Source organism: Scardinius erythrophthalmus (assembly GCF_964197995.2).
Source record: "Scardinius erythrophthalmus genome assembly, chromosome: 9".
Classification (NCBI taxonomy): domain Eukaryota; kingdom Metazoa; phylum Chordata; class Actinopteri; order Cypriniformes; family Leuciscidae; genus Scardinius; species Scardinius erythrophthalmus.
In genome coordinates, this window is record NC_138229.1 from 17,562,892 (window position 1) to 17,587,215 (window position 24,324).

The 24,324-nt window shown below is 35.5% G+C and overlaps 1 protein-coding gene across 2 annotated transcripts in view; it reads left to right on the forward strand.

Moving 5' to 3' along the window:
* The window catches only part of asap1a (ArfGAP with SH3 domain, ankyrin repeat and PH domain 1a), a gene marked incomplete at its 5' end in the record, with an annotated part of 57,946 nt that overhangs the window by 26,632 nt on the left and 6,990 nt on the right, over nt 1-24,324 (forward strand). For both annotated transcript variants that reach the window (XM_081374716.1, XM_081374717.1), the window contains 20 exons: nt 1,637-1,709; nt 6,633-6,778; nt 8,827-8,901; nt 11,230-11,279; nt 11,484-11,613; nt 12,572-12,657; nt 14,776-14,851; nt 15,213-15,299; nt 16,271-16,371; nt 17,609-17,678; nt 19,139-19,226; nt 19,424-19,472; nt 20,650-20,813; nt 21,008-21,141; nt 21,762-21,853; nt 21,996-22,182; nt 22,404-22,489; nt 22,587-22,702; nt 23,456-23,523; nt 23,723-23,830. In XM_081374716.1, the coding sequence (XP_081230842.1) occupies nt 1,637-1,709; nt 6,633-6,778; nt 8,827-8,901; nt 11,230-11,279; nt 11,484-11,613; nt 12,572-12,657; nt 14,776-14,851; nt 15,213-15,299; nt 16,271-16,371; nt 17,609-17,678; nt 19,139-19,226; nt 19,424-19,472; nt 20,650-20,813; nt 21,008-21,141; nt 21,762-21,853; nt 21,996-22,182; nt 22,404-22,489; nt 22,587-22,702; nt 23,456-23,523; nt 23,723-23,830 (1,986 nt within the window). The remainder of the gene's footprint in view (nt 1-1,636; nt 1,710-6,632; nt 6,779-8,826; nt 8,902-11,229; nt 11,280-11,483; nt 11,614-12,571; nt 12,658-14,775; nt 14,852-15,212; nt 15,300-16,270; nt 16,372-17,608; nt 17,679-19,138; nt 19,227-19,423; nt 19,473-20,649; nt 20,814-21,007; nt 21,142-21,761; nt 21,854-21,995; nt 22,183-22,403; nt 22,490-22,586; nt 22,703-23,455; nt 23,524-23,722; nt 23,831-24,324) is intronic.

Here is a 24,324-nt window from a genome sequence, read left to right on the forward strand (position 1 = left end):
ATCAAAAACAGTAAAAATAGTAATATACACTCACACTGTATATATGACATAACAGTCGTTGTATTAATATATCAAAATATTAATACAATTTAAAATAACAGTGTCCTATTTGAATATATTTTAAGATACTTTATTATAAAAACATTAAAACATATTTTGAGTATACCATAATCAATTTTTAAAGGAATAGAAGTAACAAAAGCATTTATTTGAAATATAAATTTATAAAATGTCTATACTGTTTTACTGTCACCAAACAGTAGTGTACATATGACTCATAAATAATGGTTATTTAAATAACTTCACAATTCATAATAAAGAATGTAAATACATTACTTAGGTACTATGATACTTCTACAGTATGCATCAATATCCACCTATCTTTTGAGAAAACATTTTATTTCCAGAGAGCTGTCATGAATGTTGAAGGATTTGTTTTAAATTGTGGCCTTAAGCTCTGTCTTTCTCATTAATCACAATTGAAGGGCTTCTTTAAAAACTTCACAGATTATTTTTGGTTACATTTGGGTGTGTTTGTTTGGGAGGGGTGTGTTTGTATTGGTCGCTGTGACTGTTAGGACATACATCTGTTAGTCACCAGCTGAAACAGAGCACATGAATGCAGTATGAATGGCAAAGCCTGTTGGTCATGTTCAATGAATGCACTGAATCCGCTTTCCGTGACTAACAAATTAAATTAGTAAAATACAATATATTTATATATATTTGCTTTTTTCCCACGATAACAAGTTAATTGCTCTTGAGTCAGTCTGCCTGTATTCCATTTACTTGCATAATTTCCTTTTCATCCAGAGAGACACACGTTTGATAGAATCAGGGAGGGAGGAAGGCATCAGCCAGAACACAAGTTCAAAGTGTCTAGAGTGAAGCAAAGAGTTCACATACAGGAAATGCATGTTTCCCAGGAGTTCAGATTTGGTTTCCATCTTTTAAAATCAGAAACAAATAGATAGAGGAAAGGAAACTGGATTCGTTGACACCCTGTTGTTTACTGTCATGCATCAAAATATTTTAAGATATCAAGGGGATGTCCTGTTCTCTGCCGTGTTTCACAGTGGTTTTGATTTTTGAAATGATATCCACAAGATGACAATGAAGTGCGGTTGAGGGGTTCTCCCCATCCTGTGCTGCGGTTTCTAGGAAACTGCATGTCAAGGGTCTGTCGTGGTATGTTAAGTTGTGTACCCATTAACCGTCTCATTTAGCCACCCCATGCTGTCATGTCTGAGGAGATTTTGTCTAATGTTCATTAAGTTTATTAGTTAGTTGAATTACTTTTAATCAATATAATTTTAATGTTTAAATATGTCCACAAGTGTATAAGTTGCTTTTCTGTTACTAAATTTGGTGTTACAAGGAATATCTCTGACATTTTCCCCACCTGTCGGCCCATCTGAGCATTGGAAATTCCTTCAAGTCTTTGCAGCTCCTGTGTTGTCATGGTTACAGTGTGATTATGGGATTCCCAATGTGTGGTTATGCTCCACGGATGGGTGTGGCCAGTGATGTGATTCCTTTGGAATTCTAAGATCATGAATCATAAATGCATCACAGACATTTTTTAGCCGTGTTTAATAATCACCCTATTCTCTTCTCTTTATCTCTGTCTCTCCAGGCTTTGGACCAGGACCGAACAGCTTTACAAAAGGTCAAGAAATCCGTCAAAGCAATCTACAACTCGGGTCAAGGTTAGTTTTGACCCACCTGAGGGTTCTGGGAATATTAAAATATGGCCTAAAATTTTTATAAAATGTGTGGCTATTATAAAGTGATTTTCCATTTCATAATGGAAAGAAATGGGTTTAATTGGCACATTCATGGTGAAGTACCAATCTAACCCACAATCCTGAAGTGAGAAGTCACTGTTACCATGGAAACGGGAATTGCCATAGCACTTACTGTTTGCAGGCTCCTTCCTATCGTCTCTTCCCCCATTCTGTCTTTGGCAAGCTCTAATGCTTACTTGCCCTCTAGGGTAAATCAGCATGAAAGGTCAGGAAATCCTCCAGACCATGTAACTAACATCTCATGAGTGTGACAGTGGTTTCTGGCTCATGCAGTCGCATTATCAGCTTGTAAGTGTTCAATGTTTACCGCTCCTATTGGCCAAGCTCACAGACCAGATGGCAAATATCAATGGCTGTTTGATTAGGGCTTCATAATGCCTAATGTTTACACTCTGGCCTCTCTTGTGGACCTGAAATAGACAAAGACATAGGCATGTTGGCAAGGTTGGGATCAGGGCTGGAGATTGAGAAACGAACAGTGTTTAGGACTCTAAAACAGGGCAGACATCTGTGTTTTGCTGCTGTGTGACCTAGACATGGGTCACAATGGTCGACTAGATGATAAAAGCATAAAAAGACTAAAGATGATGAAAGATTTTAAAGCACATCTACAGCCAGACACATCCAGATGGATGTCTTTGGCAGTTGTCTCATCTTGTGCTTGTTTTATCAGCAACATGCTATGATTTTTTTTTATACAAACGGTCAAACTTTTAACGCATGCATTTATGCAAAATGCAAAACCAGAATAATTATACAGGGCTTCCATTTCAGAAAAGAAGAAATTAATTAGAAATTCCAGAAATAATGATTATTAACAATTTTATTTGTATATTTTATTCATCAGTTTATATGTTTATTTTATTCATCAGTTTATTATATATATATAATTCTAATATACTGTATATGCGTAACTAATAATAGTTTTATTTGTAAATAATTATTTTATGTGTACAATACCTTTCATGCTTAAAATGCAGAAAGACTACTTTTTGTCTTTTTCAAGACTACAAAGACTACTTTCACACTGTCAGTTTTTGGGATTGACAACCACATTTACCTACAGGTGTGAGTCTCAATGTCCCGTTCAAACAGCAACTTACAGTAGCGTCTCGAATATATTACTTACATTAGTATAATAAAAGTATTAAAACATATTAGAACATATTACTCCTGTGTTAATCAAACTGCATTGGTTACCTATACAATACAGAATTCATTACAAAGTGTTGTTGTATGTTTTTAAGGCTCTGCATGGCCTAGGACCAGAGTATGTTACTAATTTAATCAGTCATTCTCAATCCAGTTGATCTCTGCGCTCAAATGATCAATTGCTCTTCATGGTTCCGCAATCTCGTTTAAAGGCTCTGGAATGACCTTCCTCTGTCTGTTAAATCTTCTCCTATTTTGGGTGGATTTCAGACTGCGCTTAAAACTTATCTGTTTGCTTTAGCATTTGAAAAATGCTTTGTAAGCAGTGTATGTCATATGTGTTTGCATTGTTTTTATGGTTTGGTTGGTACTTTGGTTCCACTTGTGGTGTTGAAAGTGTTCTATAAATAGAGTTGAGAATATTGTGTGTACTGTATGAACATGCAATGGAATTCAAGCCTGTATTCTTTTACCAGTAACCATAGCGTCAATGACAAAAGTAATATCAAAGATGGCGACGTTTTAATAATAAAACTGTCGTCACTTTTGATACGACAAGAGTCCAATCGAGCCGCGAGTTCAGACATCAAATCTTGAGAGAGCGGAGCATTTGATGCCGCGCTGCTCCCACATAGAATACAAAACTGACGGTGGAGAACATTGACTCGATCTAAAACCTTCAGATGACACACAGTTCACGTCTTTGTCGATGTAAGTGACCGAAAGCGAAACCACTCACGAAAACCTGCAACACATGGTAGACGCGCTTTTGCAGCGCAGAGCGGCTCTCTCACACTGTATGACGTGACAGACAACTAGTTGTCCAGTCCGGTTCCATTCACACAGTGCAGAGAATGTAGTTGTCATTCCAGTAAATTACTGAAATGCGTGTAAATGTAACCATACCAAGTTCCTTAAATACAGGACTAAAAACCATATTCTGTTGCTGTGTGAAGATGGCCAAAGTCTCAAAGTGCTTCACAATATAATTCGAAACAAAAAAACACTTCAGTTTTTTTTTATCACTTTTGTGTTATTTCAAGTACTAAAAAATGAACATGTCTGTCCAATCTTTTGAGTGGAAGTTTATGCATTTGGGAGAGATTCATAAGCTCATAACAAAGACATAAACAGTCAGAAATGAGAAACTACATTTTTTTGTTCTATGGGCTGTTTACACAATACCCTGAATGAGCACTTTTAACACACTGAGATTCCCACAGATTGTTCCTCTGAGTCCATAACGGCTACAGTAAACCTTCCCATCTGTTTGTTTAGAGGTGACAGTTCCCTTATTTCAGCTCGCTTAGTTCCACTCAACAAGTCAAATGTACCTTTTGCTCACATTGCCATTATATGAACGTAGCCTCTGATTGTTATACTAATAATAGGACATGGCTGTGATGTGGCGATTTAAGTGATACAGTGTGATACAATATGTAAGACTTCCTCTTGTGACCTGCAGTGCTTGATCAGATTGATTGGCTGACCTCTCTCTGACCTCAGTGTTCCTCAGAGAGCACACAGCCTCTACGCCTCTTCAGCAATACAGGGACATCTCCATCATGATTCAGCAAATGGCAGCAGAAATGTCACCTTTTCAGTTTGTGAACGAAAGCAGCCGCTTATGTTGCACATCACTGTGCTGCTGTCTTCCTGAAGTGTGCAGTGTATCTTACTGTGTGCAGCAGGCAGAGGATGTAAACCGGCTCCCGCTGTGTTATCCACTCTCTGCTGTGTGTGTTGCTGGTGGCCTCAGTGTCATGATCCTGTTTAATCAGATGTGACTGTATAGTAAGCACTCTAATCAGCTCCAGATGATAAATACCTGAGCTCTTGACACTTGGCATGGGGCGTTTGTTCTCTGTTGAATTTCAGAGGTCTGTTTAGATCTTGTTTAGATCTGTCTGCAACCTTTTAATCCATTTGTGACATGGTATGATCTACTTATCTTCTCTGCTGACATCAGTGGACCATGTTCACCTGTGTTTACCCTAAAAGTCTAGAGTAAGAGTTTGTTTATCACGACCTTAATTTTTTTTTTTTATATAATATGATATGACTGGGACTCCATGTGGCGACTAGTCTTTTTTGGCATCTAGTTGACCATTTATCATGATCTTACATTTTTTTATATAATGGGTTCTATTAGTATTAGTGTTAGTAAAAGTATTAGTATTAGTGTTTATTTTATATTTATAGTGCATTTAATGCATACAGTTAATAAAAGATGCTATGCAACTCAAATGAACTAATTATTTTTAGTATTAGTAGTGATATTTATGTATATAATTTATGAATACAATATACGAAGAATATACAAATCAAATTATTGTTATTATTGTTAATAATTCAACTGAAAGCAAAATAAATGATTATTAGTAGTAGTATTAGTATTAATTTTTGTATTTATAATGTATTTCTAAAATAAATGAACAGCTCTATACAAATAAATTAAAATACTACTTATACATTTATTTATATAGCTCCTATCATAAAATATAGCTGTGTGTTTCACAGATCAGACTATAAAACCTCTTTAGAAAAGTTTTTTTTTTACACTTAGACTTTTTGTGTTACTTCACTATTATTCTAAAATGTGGAAAATAGTATAAAAAAAGAATAATTATGTCTGTCCAATCTTTTTATCTGAGATATATGAATTTAGGAGAGATTCATATGCTCATAATTAGCTGACATAAACAGTCAGAAATTGGCTCATCTATTTATTTTTTTTGGTTCATGGGTTGTTTGCACAATACTGATTCCCTCAGATTGTTGAGTCCATAACGGCTGCAGTAAAACTTCCCATCTGGTCATTTAGAGAAGGTGACAGTCCCCTATTTCAGGGTACCAGATCTCTTAACTCCACTCAACAAGACAAATGACCTAATAACGCCACTGTGCCATGGGCTGGGGTCCCAGTGTGGAGCTATGGGAAGATGATGAAGCAATACCAGATGATGTGGTGTCCATACTGTGTTTTCAAAGTAAAGATTAGTATGGAGACCCTAAACTTGTACAGAACTAAAGATGGTCATATTATAAATTCTCTTCATTCTTCTTATTACACAAGAGACTGTTGTGTTGTGTTTTTTTTAATGGACAAATGGGCACCTGCATTATTTTTTTGTGGGCAATGATGACCTTGACCTTGACCTGTGCCCAGTGAGGAGCAGCTTTAGCACATATGTTTATTGAAAGGGCTATTATTGGTTCACTTGACATCCTGTGGGCTGGGATTCACACAGGAAGCTGCCCTAGTTGACAAATGTGCAGGGAATTGAGGAATTGTTTTCTTCCTCCATATGATATGCTATTTAAAATTGTTTTTTATATATGACATTACTCCATCCTCTAGTGTCATTTTTTTATTAGTTGTATGGTTTTTATGTTAACCAGTAGGTAGGGTTATAAATTCTTGAAGTTGAATGTTTTGTTTTGTCAAAATACTTCCTCATATTTCAGCTAAATATACAGACAAGTATATATTCATAGGTTTATTAAGCAAAAATATTGAAAATGTCCAGGAACGTGTTTCAAAACAGTATTGAAGTCATTATTTTTGCAATTCCATTGGTGATGAAAGTGGCGCAGAAATTACACACTTCACCTTTGAATAAAGTATATTCCAATTCTTTCATAAAATGCATGGTCTGTTTTTCTTTACAGATCATGTGCAGAATGAAGAGAATTATGGGCAGGCACTCGACAAGTTTGGCAGCAACTTCATCAGCCGAGATAACTCTGATTTGGGAACAGCCTTCATCAAGTTCTCTGGCCTTATTAAGGAGCTGGCCGCTCTCCTCAAGAACCTGGTGAGGGATAGTGTACAGTTTTATGTATTAATGTTTGTATGTTTTTATGTATTTTAATATTGTAATATAATAACTATAAATTATGCATAATTATGTGCAACTAACCATAATCCTAACCCTATAGTAAGTACATGTACTTTATTATTATTACTCAATATTTAAATGTATAATTACACTGTAACATGAATACCTTAAAATAAAGTGTTACCTAATTGTTTTATTTGTATTTTTAAATATATATATATATATATATATATATATATATATATATATATATATATATATATATATTTTTTTTTTTTTTAATGAGGATTATTTGAACAACGTAGAAACTAACTAGTTTTGTTAAAGCTGCAGTCCATAACTTCTTTGGGTTAAAAATGATCCAAAATATATTTTTGAGCAAGTAAATAACCAGCCAGTGTTCAAAACTATCTGCTTGCCTTAGCTCGATTCAAAACGGTAAGCTTGTAATAATGTTTCTAAATCCAGTGGTACTGGTGGATCTCCGCGGGAAATTCAAGCATGTCTTTGCGTCATTACGTCACATCTCTACACATAAAGAAGGTGTCTCAGCTAGTAGGCTATGTTGCGTGTGAGGATGTTGAAGGTGAAGATTTATAGCCTTTTCTCACAGCACTTGATATAATTAAACTTATCAATTTGATGGCGGATCCAGAAAGGTTCAAAGGACAATCAGTGACAACTGGAGATTCGCCCGTTGTAAAATGCAAAAGACTTTGTTCGGACTTTGGAGTGGCCACAGAAAACAAGTAATAAAAACTCAGTGAGTGTTTTAGCGCAATTTTCTCACGTCATGGGATCACAACACTAAGAGATAGTGAATCTTTTCCTGGATTTTTTTTGTGCGTTCCCGAGATTAGACCTTCCTTAACATAATGCCGAAAACCCGAAGTCTCTAGGTGGTCTGGTTGAGGAGTAGATAGAAGTGCAAGATTGGTGCGCACAGACAAAACAGAAATCATGAGTTAACAATCGCAATTTTGTCCGGTGGAAAATTGCGCTAAAAAGAGACTGCAACCGTGTGAAAGCAAGGACAAATATCAGAAGGACATTAAATGTAGTCACACAATGCTGATGTTGTTAACATGAACAATTTGAGAACAAAGTATAATTTGCACGGTTTGACGTGATATGATAAGCGATCGTTAGATTTAATCAGCGTGATTTACTGCGATGCTTTTTTTTACCTTAGTTGGTCAGAAAAAAAGTGGATGTTACTTACTTGTTCAGACAACATTTTCCGGTGAAAATTCTTATGTTGGTCATACTACCAAAAAGTAGAATCTGTGACTCCGAATGACAGTATCCACACCGGCGCGGCGACTGACAGCCGCACATTCTCCTTAAAACATTGGATTCATCTGCGCTGTGCCATGCCGAGGCACAACCCACGTAAAGTTGATAATTCCGCGAATAACTGCAATTTCAGATTTCGAACAGAGATGGCGACAAAGAGGAAAAACTACGGACTGCAGCTTTAGTAATGAAAAGTTGAGAAGAATTGGACTAAGAGCATTTTAATTGTTTATCATGATTATTTAGATGTTTTAATGTTTAAAGGTGCATTGCGCAACATTTCATGGTAAAAATACCAGTTTTTCTAACCCATACATGCTTAAACAATTGCCTGATGGGCTGAATGAGCCCTTCTCTGATCACTGCGATTGCCTCTATAATCCTGTACAGTAAAATAAATAAGAGGGATTCGGATCGGAATTTGAGACTGGGCGTGACGTGACGTCATGCTCGTTCAGTTGCAGTGTTGCAGTTTCGCTTGTCGCCAGAGGGGGCATAGTTCTGCAAAAACTGAGAGACTTGCGCAATGCACCTTTAAACTAATACATGTACTAAAGTAACAGTAATTTTGATATTCCCACACATTTCATGCTTTTATAAATATCCAAAAATAGTCCTTTAAAGCTGATAATTTGATTATTACCATTCTTGTACAATACATGTAGTGTGTTCTCTGATCATAAACTGTATGATAATTGTTCTGATTCTCCTCTGACTCTTCTCCTCAGCTCCAGAGTCTCAGCCACAATGTCATCTTCACCCTGGACTCTCTGCTCAAAGGAGATCTGAAGGGAGTGAAGGGGGTAAGATTTAATTCCCTGTCTCTGGACTGAACTAGTTGGAAAGGCCCCCTCTGAGGAACACCCTGATATACTGCCCCATATTGGTCTTAAATGAGTCCCTTTGGACCAAAAAATGCACACTGTAAATCACATTGGAGTTAAATTGCAGGGTTCGTAACACCACTGTCGTCTATGAAACACAGTGCTGAAGGAATGGCCACTGTTAGTGCTAGTAAACAGTGTGGGAGTGTTTAACGCCCTTTGACTCAGTCGGTTTGAAGTGTTTACTGGTTGACTGGAGGAAAGAGCTCAGGCGTCAAACTGACCACTCTTGTCAGCAGGCTTGATGTCTCAGGCTTGAAGGCAAACATGTAGTGATTGTGAAAATTACTTAGACTAAGTGTAGGGCCTTCTCACACTGAGCTGTTTTGGAAGGGCTGTCTGATTGTTTTTACATTAGCATGACCCAGGCTAAGAGCTTCAGCAGCATCAGCTGAATTTCTGAGTGGAAGTGATGAGGCTTCACTTTTTTGCTCAGTAGAAAGAGGTTACATACCTACCAGCCCCCACTCTTTCTCTCTCACTCTCTTATCTCACTCATACTTTGTCTCTCTCTTTCTTTCACCCTCTTACTCAGCGGAAACAAAACCATTCTCTAAAGCCCTTATTGACAGAGGCAGAGGCAGTTGAAGGGTATAAGTGCAGTCCCTGGGGGACATTATCAGCTCTCTCTAAAATCTTTTCTGCACTGGAACAGATGCCTCATAACCCATTAACAAGCACCTACACCAATGCTCCTGTATGTTTAACCAGGACTCACTCAGACTCTTAAAGGGATAGTTCACCCAAAAATGAAAACTAGCCCATGATTTACTCACCCTCAAGTCATCCTAGGCGTATATGAGATTCTTCTTTCAGATGAAAACAATCTGTGTTATATAAAAAAATGTCCTGGCTCTTCCAAGCTTTATAATGGCAGTGAATGGTTGTTTCTGTTTTGAAGTCCATAAAAGTGCATCTATCCATCATAAAAGTGCTCCACATGGCTCCGGGTGATTAATAAAGCCCTTCTGAAGCGAAGCGATGTCGTCTACATGTTGTCACTTCTTCTTTAGTCTCTCCATCTTTCTGACTTCAGTTTGAACATAAAAGGCTAAAGGTTTTTGAAATTTTCAGTGCATGTGTGTGTGAGTGCAGGCTGTTGAAGCTCCGCCCCCTGTGCTGGGAGCAGCAGCTCATTTGCATTTAAAGAGACAGACACAAAAATGGTTCGTTTTTGCTCACCCTCAAAAAGTGACAACTTTAACATGCTATATAAAATATCTGTGGGGTATTTTGAGCTAAAACTTCACATTCACACCCTGGGGACATCAAAGACTTATTTTACTTATTTTCACTTATTTGTGAAAAGGGCATTATACCACCCCTTTAACATGTATTAGGCTTTAAAAAATAGAAAAACTTTAAATTTAAGTGAACTTAAAACAATCTTCACATAAAGCCATTTTAATAAACATCGCATTTACCTGTTCCCTTCAGTATATCAGGGCTCAATTTTTTCTGGGCTCAACCAGTTCAGCTTTTTACTTGCCCTGTCAAAATGAACAAAAAGTTATTGTTTTTGTTGTTTATGAACCATGTAACCTTGTAAACAGTGCTTTGAGATTTTCAGGTAGGTCTAACAGGTAGTAGGATACTGAAATTGAATAAAGTTATCAAGCACTTTACAGTCTTCACTGCATGTACACCACTTCACTGTACACTAGTGTAATATTGCAATGTAATATTTAATATTGCATTTAAGATTGCATTGGCATGTCTTTTTGTGCTCTGACTTACATGTATTCAAAAGCATAAAATGCTGTAGGTTCCTGGATTTTGCTTCAGTAGTAGGAATACAGTATATTCATGCTGTGAACAAATTTGTGCTTATACCCTTGCTAAGAATCCAGCAAACCGATACACTTCAGATAAAGTAACACACTCCAAAAGGACTCAGCCAAAAAATCTGTGTGTTTCATGATCAATTATTATTTGAGCAGATTAACATTTGGGTAGTTGGAAAGTGAATAACGTCATTAAGTCCAGAGAATAGGTTCCTGAGAGTGGGAAAATCTGATAATAAAGAAATTGCATTACCACTGTCCATATCAGTCACTACTGTACATCAGCAGTCTGAGTTTTATAGTAGTGTTCTGATCAAACCTCTTTAAATTTAGATGATTTCTTTGTGTTGCTTTATATTGTATAATAATGTGTTCAGTTTAACAACTGTAGAAAATGGTCTATAACTCTGCACAGTAAACCTAATTGCTCCTTGCACTATTTATTTTATTTCCCTCAACACAGGATCTTAAAAAGCCTTTCGACAAGGCCTGGAAAGACTATGAGACCAAGTTGTAAGTATCATTACCGTGTGTTTATTTTTTGGTCGTTGTATACAAAATGTTGTTTAATGTAATGTGGTGATGTACAGCAGTTTTATTGTCAAACACAACAATATCATCATCATCATAGTGGAAGAGCCACTTGCTGTAACCTCTGTCTGAACTTCTGCTTATTGTTTCTCTGTCATCTTCTGTTTCTTGTCTTTTTCACCATAGCACGAAGATTGAGAAGGAGAAGAGGGAACATGCCAAGCAGCACGGCATGATCCGTACGGAGATCACCGGCGCAGAGATCGCAGAAGAGATGGAGAAAGAGCGGAGGATCTTTCAGCTGCAGATGTGTGAGGTGTGTGGGCTTGTGAGGATTTAAACTTTCGGTCTCGTTCTTCCGAGAAACTTAGCTTGACGGTAGTTTTGATTGTTCAGCAACTTTAGTTTGTCTCCTTGTTCTCTTCTGCCATGATGTCTGCTCTAACTTGAGGTGTTGTGAAAGGCCAGGAGATTTTCTGATGTGTCCATATTTTTCACCCAAGTTTTGAAGTTGCTGTTTGAGACATTATTGCACAGCAGTGTCTTAGCTCATAAATATTAATTAGGCTGTTGTGACGTTGCTAGGTAACATTACAGAACCATCCATTCACACAACCTGATTAATATTCATGAGTCAAGCCTTTGCAACAGTGGGCTTTGTATAATCAGGTGCAGAATATGCTTGAGTACAGACATACCAAGATATCAGAGCAGCTTTATGTTTGATCACGTTTTACATGATATTTTACTGTTTTTATAAATATTGTACACGTATATTTCCAAGATGTATTGATATGAATATCAGGTCTGTGTTAAGAGTATTTGGTCGTCTTTGAGATGCAAACAAAAATGATTATATCAACAATTTAATATTGAATTACATAGTACAAACCATTTAATCATAACCAATAGGTTTCAAGGCTCACTTCAATCAAATCAAAACTGCTTTTATTGGAATTGGATTTCATAATTTAAACAATATACAAAGAAACTTAAAATAGTCTAAAAAACTTAAAAAGTCATTAAATATATGTTATTAAGTGTATAATAACAATTGATGCAGGCTGAAGTGGTCCCGTCCATATTTCTGTTTAAACCAGATGTGTTAGGGTGGAGCATTTAAACACAATTCTTATAGTTGAGCCATTTTAACCACTTCAAAGCAAGTGTGTGTGTGTGTTTGTGTGTGTTTAGAAGGGAGCAGCATCTCAGATGTTCTTTCCTATTAACACTCCAGTGTCTCTATGTGCTTTATTATCTGTGGTTCCCAACAGTACCTGATCAAAGTGAATGAGATTAAGACCAAGAAAGGAGTGGATCTCCTCCAGAATCTCATTAAGTATTATCATGCACAGTGCAAGTGAGTGTCCCAGAATCCTGTTTTCTTACTGATGTATGGTCTGTTATTGTAATTCCTAAGAAATGTCTCCTAGATTATTATTAAGATTTTAGTATTTTGATATTAAATTGAGATATATTATCTTCAAAGAGTTTGTAATTGCACACAGTTATTAAATGTACACTAATGTTGGTAAGATTTAAAAAAAAATTAGTCTTTCTTAATTAGTACTTAATTATTCTAGAGCTGCTGTAAAGCCAAAACGATCTCTGTTACTTTAAATGTCCTATTATCACTGTAAAGCTGCTTTGAAACAATCTATATTGTTAATAGTGCTATATAAATGATGGTGAATTGGCTTGACTTGACATTTATTCAGCTGGGAATGCATTCAATTCATCAAAAGTGACAGTTAAAGGCTGGAATACACTACACGACTTTTAAAATCTGAACAGATTTTAGACATTTTTATCGGTCATAACGTCTGGAGAAAAAGAGCGCAGACACTGGACAAAGATGAAACTTTCTAGAGTGCATGTTTCAACCGCCTCCGCTCGTGCACGTTACGTCCCAGGTCTAGGGTCCAGGAGAATAACATAAATAACTTTATTACACCTGACTTCTTGTTTTTTTCTATTTATTATTTTCAAACAAGTTGTTCAAATTGGTAAATACGGTCAGAACAAGACATCAAAAAGAAGCAAATTAATTTCAGGGTTGGGTCAAAGCCAAAATAACAAACAAAATTGAATCTACTTTTTTTTTTTCAGAGAAAACTTATTATCCTGTCAAAGAATGAATAATAATGTTTAAACAAAATACAGATACTAAACTGACTCCCTTGCTAACCAAATAAAGAGAAAACGTAATGTTCGCAAACAAAGAAAAAATGGCACCCCAACCCCTACGGCTTCCATGCTGAAGTGCAGTGACATTTACAATAATTACAATAACAAGCGAAACACTCAGCCACGTTGAGTGTTAAAAGTAAACCGTTTACAGAAAACCTTACAAAAGAAATGAGAAAAGAACAACAAACCAGGGGGTAAGGTGAGAGGAAAATAAAGAACACTGTATTTCTATTTATAAAAGTCACTACACAGAGTTAATTCTCTTTCCAACAACAACAACAGTTTCAATGACAGTGCTATGAACAACATTCCCCTCCCCTCCAGATCCACGTCTCTCGCTTTTTTTAAAAGACGCGCAGTCCCATCTTGACCAACCATGGGGCACGTTACCAATGCGTTCAATTAGGACGGTGCAACCTGCGGGAGTGACAGAGACACACACACACCATACACAACATGTCTCAACATAACACTATCAAATGGAGTAAACTTTGAATGGCGCCGGGTTCGAATGTACGCTTATGCTGGCGAATGTGTAAAAAAAGAAGTATACTTTGGGCTTTAGAGGTGGTTGTTTTATCTGTCAAATTTTAAAGAGAAGTTTTGGTTTCAGTATTGACGCATCATACACTACGATATGTGTTCTAAAATCAGCTCAAAATATCAAACATGTTTTGATATCCTCTGGTTCTATAGAATCATTGTCTGAAGCTAAAAAATCGGAGTCTGTGCCTATCATACACTATGCGATATTCTGTGAAATCTGCCAACTCTGACTGCCCAAATTCTGCAGACTTTTGGCAACTAACTATTATCGACTCATCCAGACAGCAAATCGTGGCAAAAATCCGAGCAAAATGTGTAGTATTCCAGCCTTAAAGATGTATAAAACCTGAAACAAATGTATTACATTTTACACTTTACAAAAAAATATTAAGCAGCTCAACTGTTTTTAGCTGTGATAATATTAAGAGATTCTTGAGCGCCAAATCAACATATAAATTGATTTCCTGAAGGATCACGTGACACTGAAGGGAAAATTAAGTTTTGCCATCACATAAGTACATTTTAAAATGTATTAACATAAAAAACTTATTTTACAATGTAATAATATTTCATGATATTACTGTTTTACTGTATTTTTGATCAAATAATGCAGCTTTGATGAGCCATGAGTGTAAATGACTTATTTCAAAAACATAAAAAATCTTTTAATTTTAAACAGCAGTATACATAGTGTTAAACAAATGCATAACAACCTTTCATTTGTGCTTGTATTTTCTCTCAGTTTTTTCCAGGACGGCTTGAAAACCGCTGACAAGTTGAAGCAGTATATCGAGAAATTAGCAGCTGATCTCTATAATGTTAGTAAACCTTTACATTTGTGCTTCTTTAGGTCTGTTTTATAGTTTTCTGTTATGTTGTTAGTTCTTTTACTATGCATGCAGCTCTGCTTATGAGAACATTATGATTTAATTAAATATGATATCATAAAACATAAGCATTATTAATATGTGAGTCTATGAGTGAAATATTATCGCATATTCAGACAGGAAAAAGTAAAGCTCAAACCAACTGTTTCTTTGAAAAAGTAATAAAGGTTAACTAGCAGTGCCTCCTCAAGAAAGTGTTTACTCTTATGCAAACATCTTGAAATGAGGAAACTGTTTGTTTTATATTGTTTATTTCTCCCCATATTGTAACACTGTAAATCTTTACTGTCAGATCAAACAGACCCAGGACGAAGAGAAAAAACAACTTACAGCTCTCAGAGACCTCATCAAGTCGTCCTTACAGCTGGACCAGAAAGAGGTAGGTAGATCAGCGGAGGATGTGTCCTCTGCCTTTAATCTGCAATGACCCTTTTGTCTTTGAATGATCACTGAGGGTAATCTATACTAGTGCAATCACTTCCATATATATCATGCAACAATGGGTTTACATGCTGTATTCAGCATTAAAGATATGAATGAGTCCAGATGTGAATATGCTTTTCATGTCCAGTTTGTCCTGACATTTACTGCCTCTGAGAGACTGTGAAGCAGGTTTTCAGTGTTTGTGTGCGAGCGTACATGTTCTCATGAGAGAGAGGAAACATGGACATGAGGGTCAGACAGTGACAACACAAGCTCTGTTGTAGAGCCCAGCGTTTGATCTTTTATGTGTTTTGTTTGGAGTTGATGTCCATTTGAACCGGACGTTTCTGGTCTCGATTGAATAACAGTGCCCTGCGTTGTATTATCCTCGGATACTGCTGTGAACATTGCAACGCTAGGTTTGCTCTCATTTTTATTCAACGCACACTGCAATAATAATAATCTGACATCTGCATTTCTGACTCCTTTCCTCCTTTCTCTTTCACTGCCTTCCAACTGAAGTCTAGGAGAGTAAGTTCATAAAAGTAACGTTTAGTGTATGTTAGACTTTTTTCCTTTGTCTGATTTTATTATATATACTGTGTGCGCAAATGTCTACCGAAAATTTTTCATTTAATACAATCGAATTTTACTATCATATTGTGGTTACATTTGGTACTAGAATAAAATACTGAATATTTCTTCTTCATTTTACATCATATTGTTTCTTTGTTTGTTTTGTTTCTTTTCAGGTTTAATGAAAAATAAAAATCCCAGATTTTCAATGTAGTCATAGACTTTTGATCAAGGTTTAAACCCCTTTATGATAAGGTTTAATTTACTACATTTATGATCGTATAATGGCATGCTAATTTGCTCGGTACGGTTTATTCGTTAGATTTTGAATGTTTTTGTTGTGATGTGCAGGATTCTCAGAGCAAGCAGAGCGGTTACAGTATGCACCAGCTGCAGGGCAATAAGGAGTTTGGCTGTGAGAAGAAGGGCTATCTCTTCAAGAAGAGTGATGGGTGAGCTCACACACTGATGTGAAATGTAGTCAGATGAGTTATGTGACTTAATTGTCTCTTGATTGTGTCTAATGGAATTGGCTACACTGTAATTGATTGGTTCAACACCACATTGCTTCTGATCACTGCTTCTTCCAGCTCTAAAGTGTCAAGTCACTTAAATATATACAGTATAACCATCAGGCATCACGATGCTTTACCATAGAAGATGTATCATTAGGCATTCCCCTTGAATAAGCTCTTTTAAAAGCATTAATGGCACAAATCCCATGGTTTAGTGTTTTTTTTGTTTTTTTGTTTTTTTTAGAAAAGAGTTTATCTAACATATAAAGTACCAAAAGTTGGGCATAGTAAGGTTTTTCAAAAAGAAATAAATACTTTTATTTAGCAAAGATGCAGTGAATTGAGCAAAAGTGACAGATTTTTATAATGTAAAAAAAAAAATCAATTTCAAATAAACACTGTTTAATAAAAAAACAATAAACGTCTTTTAACACTGATAATAATAATGTTTCTTGACATTTCTTGACATTGGCACTGAAAACTGGAGTAATGATGCTGAAAATTCACCTTAGCTATCACAGGAATGAATTACATTTTAAAATATATTAAAATATAAATCGGTTATTTTAAATTGTAATAATATTTCACAATATTACTGTTTTTATTGTATTTTTTTTAATGTAAATGCAGCCTTTGTGTGCGAGACTTGGAAGAAAAAAGGTCTTACTAACCTCCAAATTTTTAATGGTAGTGTATATATTTTTTAAATGTATACACTACGTTTTTTTTTTTGTTTTTTGTTTTTACATAAATTGTAGTGCTGGCTGTGTTAAACCAATTAAACCTGTAGTAAAAATGTATTGTATGAAAAATATATAAAATAAATATAGTGTAGTTTATGGGAAATATAAGTTTATCAATAACTATAAACCAACACCTGTTAAGGAACAAGCATCACTTCCACTTAGGAACATCTTAATTTAGGCTATATTTGCAACCCTTTTTTAAATTTTATGAATTTTGTTCAGTTCACACATTGTGAACAGAGTCACACTGATTTCAAACCTTATTTAGTACTTACTCATGGAAAACTACCTTCTGACTTTGAAAGAATGTGACAGAACGGAATTGGTATTCTTCTTAAATTAAATAAATCAAACATTTTCCTCCTTTGTTCCAATTACCAAGCCATCTTAGAGATTCTAAGGACGGGTGTAATGATTTTCATTCACAGGATCCGTAAGGTGTGGCAGAGGAGGAAGTGCTCAGTGAAAAATGGCATCCTCACCATCTCCCATGCCACAGTGAGTACTTCACTAACCCTTAAGTAATACTACGAGATATACTCACAGAATATGCTGATATTTGCTCTAAAAGGATGTTTGGTCTCATTTAATTACTACTTACCTATCGAATGTAATATTTTTGAGTTTTTTTTTTTTTTATTAATTATAGCTGTAGCTTTTAAACTGTTGTATATAAACGGTGAAGCAACACAGCTGCCACAATTAAAAAATCTTTTTAGCACTCATTCAAAACTATCTCTCACCGTGTAAAGGTGAACGTGGGGGATAGTGCTGCCCAGTTACCATAGAAACATGCACCCGGTGCGATCTGACTCATACACTAATGATATTAGCACGAACGAGACCCAGCATGCTCCGGGCCCCAGGTGGTCGATGAGTTTCCTGGTGTAATCTGCTGTAAGGACGCTCCGTGTGGAGCAAATGCATTTTGCTCTCTCGTCTCTGTGGCAATGTGCTCATATTCCTGTCTGATAGCATTTTAATATGCTCCAAACCCTAACCTAACAGTCTGCATACCTCATAGGTTTGTCTTAAGTCTGAAACCATTGATCCTGTGTTGGATACTCCATTGCAACTAATTACATTTTATTGTAAAAATATTTTCACATGTTTCTGAAGTATGATTTCTACAATACTGCCCAGATGTCACACATGAACTGTGTTGGCAGTCCTGCATTACATCAAGGCTGTTACTGTTACCAATATGAAGCTATAGCAATCTGTTTTACCACATTACTTCCAGCAAAGGCTTTTGTCCCTAGAGGTTTTTATTTGTAGATTTTCTATTTTTTATTTTCTCAGCAAAACATTCTCTCTGGGATTTTGAGTTAGACAGTAATGTATGCAAAAACACATTATTTATACAAGTGTTTCAAAAATATTTGTATAATTAAATATTGTTATGACAATCTCATGCTTCTCATGAGACTTCTCATACTGACATGTTTAGTTACATACATCAATTAATATATAAATCAAGTTGAGTCCAGCCTCCCCTATTATTATTTTGTTTTCTTATTTCTCTTATCTCTCTTATTTATTTTAACCTGCCCTAGCAATTTTCACTGACCCCACTACACAAATATATATAAATGTTATTTTAGCAACATATTTGTATGTTTGAGCAAGAAATCTGTATATATTTTTCCATAAATGTCACTAAATGTTAATAAATAAACTATAAATAAATAATAGTTAAACTATATATATAATATGATATAATATAGAATAATATGATAATAAAATAATACATCCTTAACTTAATGGAAACTATAAATTCATAAACAACTGGTAAACCATGTCATTTGATGATTTTCCAAGTCACTCTTCCAATTTTCACAAAGTCTCATCTACGTTAGCCAGGTTATTGCCTTTACCTTGGTGACATATTTGACCTAACAGGGCAAGTGACAAGTCCATAAACTGGCCCCAAAACTGACTGTAATTACTCTGTCCAGTCCAACAGGCAACCAGTGAGACTGAATCTGCTGACCTGTCAGGTTAAACCCAGCGGAGAGGATAAGAAGTGCTTTGACCTCATCTCCCGTGAGTAACTACACAAAACCTATGTCCCCTGCCAAACTTCAGAGTACTTCCATCCGTGCCAAGTGCTAGAAAGGCCTCCAGAAGTCTAACTCCATTACACAGGCAGAGACTACTAAGTGCAGTGTTCAGATGCTGAAGAGCAGTTAACATAATGCACTTCTTCCCCTAATAATCTCTCTCCCTCTTTCCCTCTGCAGATAATCGAACATATCATTTCCAGGCAGAGGATGAACAGGAGTTTGTGATGTAAGTGTGAATGTGTTAGTTCGAGAGTTGATACCATCTGTTATTTCTCTGCTCATGACAAGATGTGAGTGTATCAGTGCCTCTTTGTGTTAATGAGAAGAATATTCTAGGGCTGTGCTACATATAACAAACAATATAAGACAGAAAACATATACTACCATCAAGGATTCATTAACTTAATCAAAAGTCACAATAAAGACATTTATGATGTTACAAATGATTTCTCTTTCAAATAAATCCTGTTCTATTGAACTTTCTATTCCTTAAATAACCCTAAAAACAATACATCACAGTTTTCACAAAATATTCAGCAGCACATCTGTTTTCAACATTAAGAAATGTTTCTTGAGCACCAAATCAGAATATTAGAATGATTTCTGAAGGATCATGTGACACTGAAGACTGGAGAAAATTCAGCTTTGCCCCATGACAGGAATAAATTACATTTTAAAATATATTAAATTAGAAATCGGTTATTATAAATTGTAATAATAAATAAAAGAAGTCTTGGTGAGCATAAGAAACTTCCAAAAAAATAAGAAATAAGTGTATAAAAATATTTTATTTCCAGTTTTTGCACTACATGTAAGTGTTAAAAAAGTAACACTTTTCATAACCTATGTATTCATATATTTTTACTAAAACATTTTAATATAGAAAAAAACATGCTGAAACTTCTGTGAACATTTTTGAGTGATGCTGCGAACTAATCGTTGATATTTTTTTTTAAAATAGTTGAGCTATTTATTCCCAGAAATAAATTACTCTAATGCTGTTTTTGCTATTGAAGTTTAAATTATGGATGTTAGTATGCTTAATAGCTAAAAAAAGCTCATGTAAATCATTGTGAGATTCATGTTGTATATTATATTATATTATATTATATTATATTATATTATATTATATTATATTATATTATATTATATTATATTATATTATATTATATTATATTATATATTTTACTGTGGATTAGTAAGCTTGTGTATGTCTGTTGATATTTAAATATCTGTATAGCACATATATTGATGCATAAATATGTGTTTGCGTGCAAATCTGTCTTTATGTGTGTGTGTGTGGTATTTCACATAACTTGTTTCACATTATCACATGCGCATGCCCATCTGTGGTGGTGTGCAAACGATTAATGCATATATATATGTTAATGTGTGATGAGCAGATGGATTTCAGTGCTGACTAACAGTAAGGAAGAGGCTCTGAACATGGCGTTTCGTGGGGAGCAGAGTGCTGGAGATGACAGTTTGGAAGACTTGACCAAAGCCATCATCGAGGATGTGCTGCGCATGCCTGGAAATGAAGTCTGCTGCGACTGTGGCGCACCAGGTTAGCCAAGTTTGTGTGTGAAAGTTTTGTAGCAGTGGCATCTGACACAGTCCCCATTTTATCAATGCAGTGAGATTTCAAAACAGAGTTTCATAGATTCATGCGCCACCTTGTGGCTAAGAGGTGAGTGGCAGGACACAGCGCTCATCGACTACAATATAAAACCCAATTTTCTCCCATTTTATCTGCTCTAGAGCCTAAATGGTTATCCACTAACCTCGGCATCCTGACATGCATCGAGTGTTCAGGGATCCACAGGGAAATGGGTGTCCATATTTCACGCATCCAGTCCATGGAACTAGACAAACTCGGCACCTCTGAACTCTTGGTAATGTGAATGTAAATCTTGTAATTTACACTACCATTTTAGAAGTTTAAGGGTCCGATTTTTTATTTTTTATTTTTTTATTTTTTAATAAATTAATACTTTTTTCAGCTAAGATGCATTAAATTGATTAAAAATTATGGAAAAAAGAACTGTAAACTGTTACAAAACATTTCTAATTCAAATAAATGTTTTGTTTTGTTCTACTTTCCATTCAACTTTCTAACAAAAATGTATCAGTTTCCACAAAAAAGTAACTGTTTTCAACATTGATAATAATAAATGTTTCTTGAGAACCAAATCAGCATATTACAAATTGTTTATAAAATATATTAAAATACCAAATTTAATATTTCACAATATTACAGTCTTTACTGTATTTTTAATCAGCATATTACTGGTTTTACCGTATTTTTGATCAGATAAATTCAGCCTGGGTGAGCATAAGATTTTTTATTTATTATTGCGGACCCCACATTTTTGCACAGTAGTTTGTGTATATATAAATTAAAAAGTGTTGACTTTTTAACATAATCTCTTTGGTGAGTGTATTATTAAATTATAGGTATGCTATGATCTGTTAACATGCTAGTTACTCACAGCCGATTGCGATCTTTCCACAGCTGGCTAAGAATGTGGGTAACAGTAGTTTTAATGAAATTTTAGAAGGGAATCTGCCGAGCCCTTCACCAAAGCCAACACCATCAAGTGACATGTGAGTACTGGCTTACCTAGCATACATTAACAACTGTACATAGTACTACAGACTTTAACTATTGGAATGACCCTTTGTTTAGTAGTTAATGCACCAATTCATATGTTAAGCAGTATGTGCTTTTTGAAATAAACTATTTTAGGACCGAGAGGAAGGAGTACATAAACACAAAGTACGTGGAGCACAGGTTTGCTCGGCGGACAGCCACTACAGCCACAGCCAGACAGGGCGACTTGTACGAGGCCGTGAGAACTCGAGACCTGATGGCTCTGATTCAGCTCTATGCAGATGGAGTGGAGCTAATGGATCCATTTCCAGAAGCAGGACGGGTATTGATCTTTGAATAATAGTTTGTCATAGATTAACTGATTTATATGCTGCTTTTTTAGAGAAGTATAGTCATTTATTTCTCAGAGTGTATATGGACTGACCTCAGGTCAGACGAGAAGTGTGGTCCCCAAGGGTTTGTCAGTACTCATTAATATTTAAATGAATGCAAATTTTTCTTAGTAATGTTGTCCTGATTCTGGTACTGAATTACTGTCGACAGGACCCAGGAGAGACAGCACTGCACTTTGCTGTGCGGATGTCAGACCAGACCTCGCTGCACCTGGTGGACTTTCTTGTCCAAAACAGGTAACAGACAGAACATTCTGTAGTGTGTATTAGTCCACTGATGCTCATTACGAGAGAATTAAAATGCAAGATGTTAAATATGGATCTGTGTGTGCAGTGGAACTCCAGACAGACAGACGGAGAGTGGAAACACTGCTCTCCATTACTGCTGCACATATGAGAAGTCAGAGTGTCTCAAACTGCTGCTCAGGGGAAAACCATCTATTGACCTGGGTAAGTGGGTTATCTGTAGCAATGGTGTTTCAACAGAGACAACATCTGGAGTTATTTCAAAATAAATAAAGGCAGCTGATTGTTGACATTTATCTAAAGTTAAAATTCTACAATAGCAATTACATTGCTGTAAATAAACATTTTAATAAATGATAGAAGTCTGATAATTTGTAATATAATACTTTGTTGTTTAAACCTTAATGCATGGCTATGTGAATTTATTAACATATACTTCCTTTATTTAGATTCTACATTAATTTGTTGATTAAGTTTTAAGATTAAGTTGATTAAATGCAGTATTCACACTGTAATATATATTAAGACACATGACTATATTCATTTAATAAGAAAAAAATACAGTAAATTATAAAAAAATTAAATAAAAATAAAAATTCCTGTAATGGCAATTAAATAAAAGTATTAGTTTCTTAAAAATAAATAAAAATCTTACTGACCCCAAACCTATGTATAATCACTCTAACATTTCATATAAAGTCATAACATGATTTTGCAAGAGATTATTGGATATTTTACAGAGGTTTAAAAACCCACATGCCGGTCTGAATGCTTAGAGGCTCATCTTCCAACGAGTTTCATTCCTCAAATTCTTTTCATTTCTACTGAATAATACACAGGTGTCACCACACCTAACCTGGAGGCTTTGATTTTTGCGTCTTGCTTAGTTTTAAAATATGTCATTTTTCCATAGTAGTAGCAAGGCTGTACCTATGTGCTTTATGTGTTTTATTTCAGTTAATCAAAATGGGGAGACAGCTTTGGACATTGCCAGACGAATGAAAAATGCACAGTGTGAAGAGCTAGTGAGTGTGATACTTTATATTCAATGCTTCATTTCTGTGTTGCTGACACTGTGGTAATTACAGAAGAATTTTGCCATACAACCACCTGCAATTTCACTATACAGTCATGTAATTGTTCAAAACATGACCTTTATTTTCTGCCATTAATGTCAGAGAGGAGACGTGTATTATGTTAATGGCTTTGTGATTGGTTGTGCAGCTGATGGAGGCAGCAGCTGGGAGGTTTAATCCTCACGTGCATGTGGAGTATGAGTGGAATCTGCGGCTGGAGGAGATTGACGAGAGTGACGATGACCTAGATGACAAGGTTTGTGCGCCCACCTTTTGCTTTGTCCAATATCTCCCTATACTAGAGCTCCACTAACTCTCCCTCTTCATGCACCTGTAATAAGCTTAGGTATTATGAGTAATTTTGTAGGTAACTGATTACTTGTTGCTGGAAACTTCACACCTGGTTAGAACATGGTGCAACCACTGATCTATATAGAATGACTATATATGACTATAAAATGACTATATATCATTATATAGATCAGTGGGTACAACACTTAAAGTGTTAGTTCACCCAAAAATGTAAATTCTGTCATCATTTACTCACCCTCATGTTGTTCCAAACCTGTAAGACTTTCTTTCATCTTCAGAACACAAATGAAGATCTTTTTGATGAAATCTGAGAGTTTTCTGCACTCTCAATTGACAGTTATGCAACTACCACTTTGATGCTACAAAAAGTTCATAAAGAGATCGTAAAACTAATCCATATGAATTGAGCTGTGTAGATCAAATTTTCTGAAGAGACTA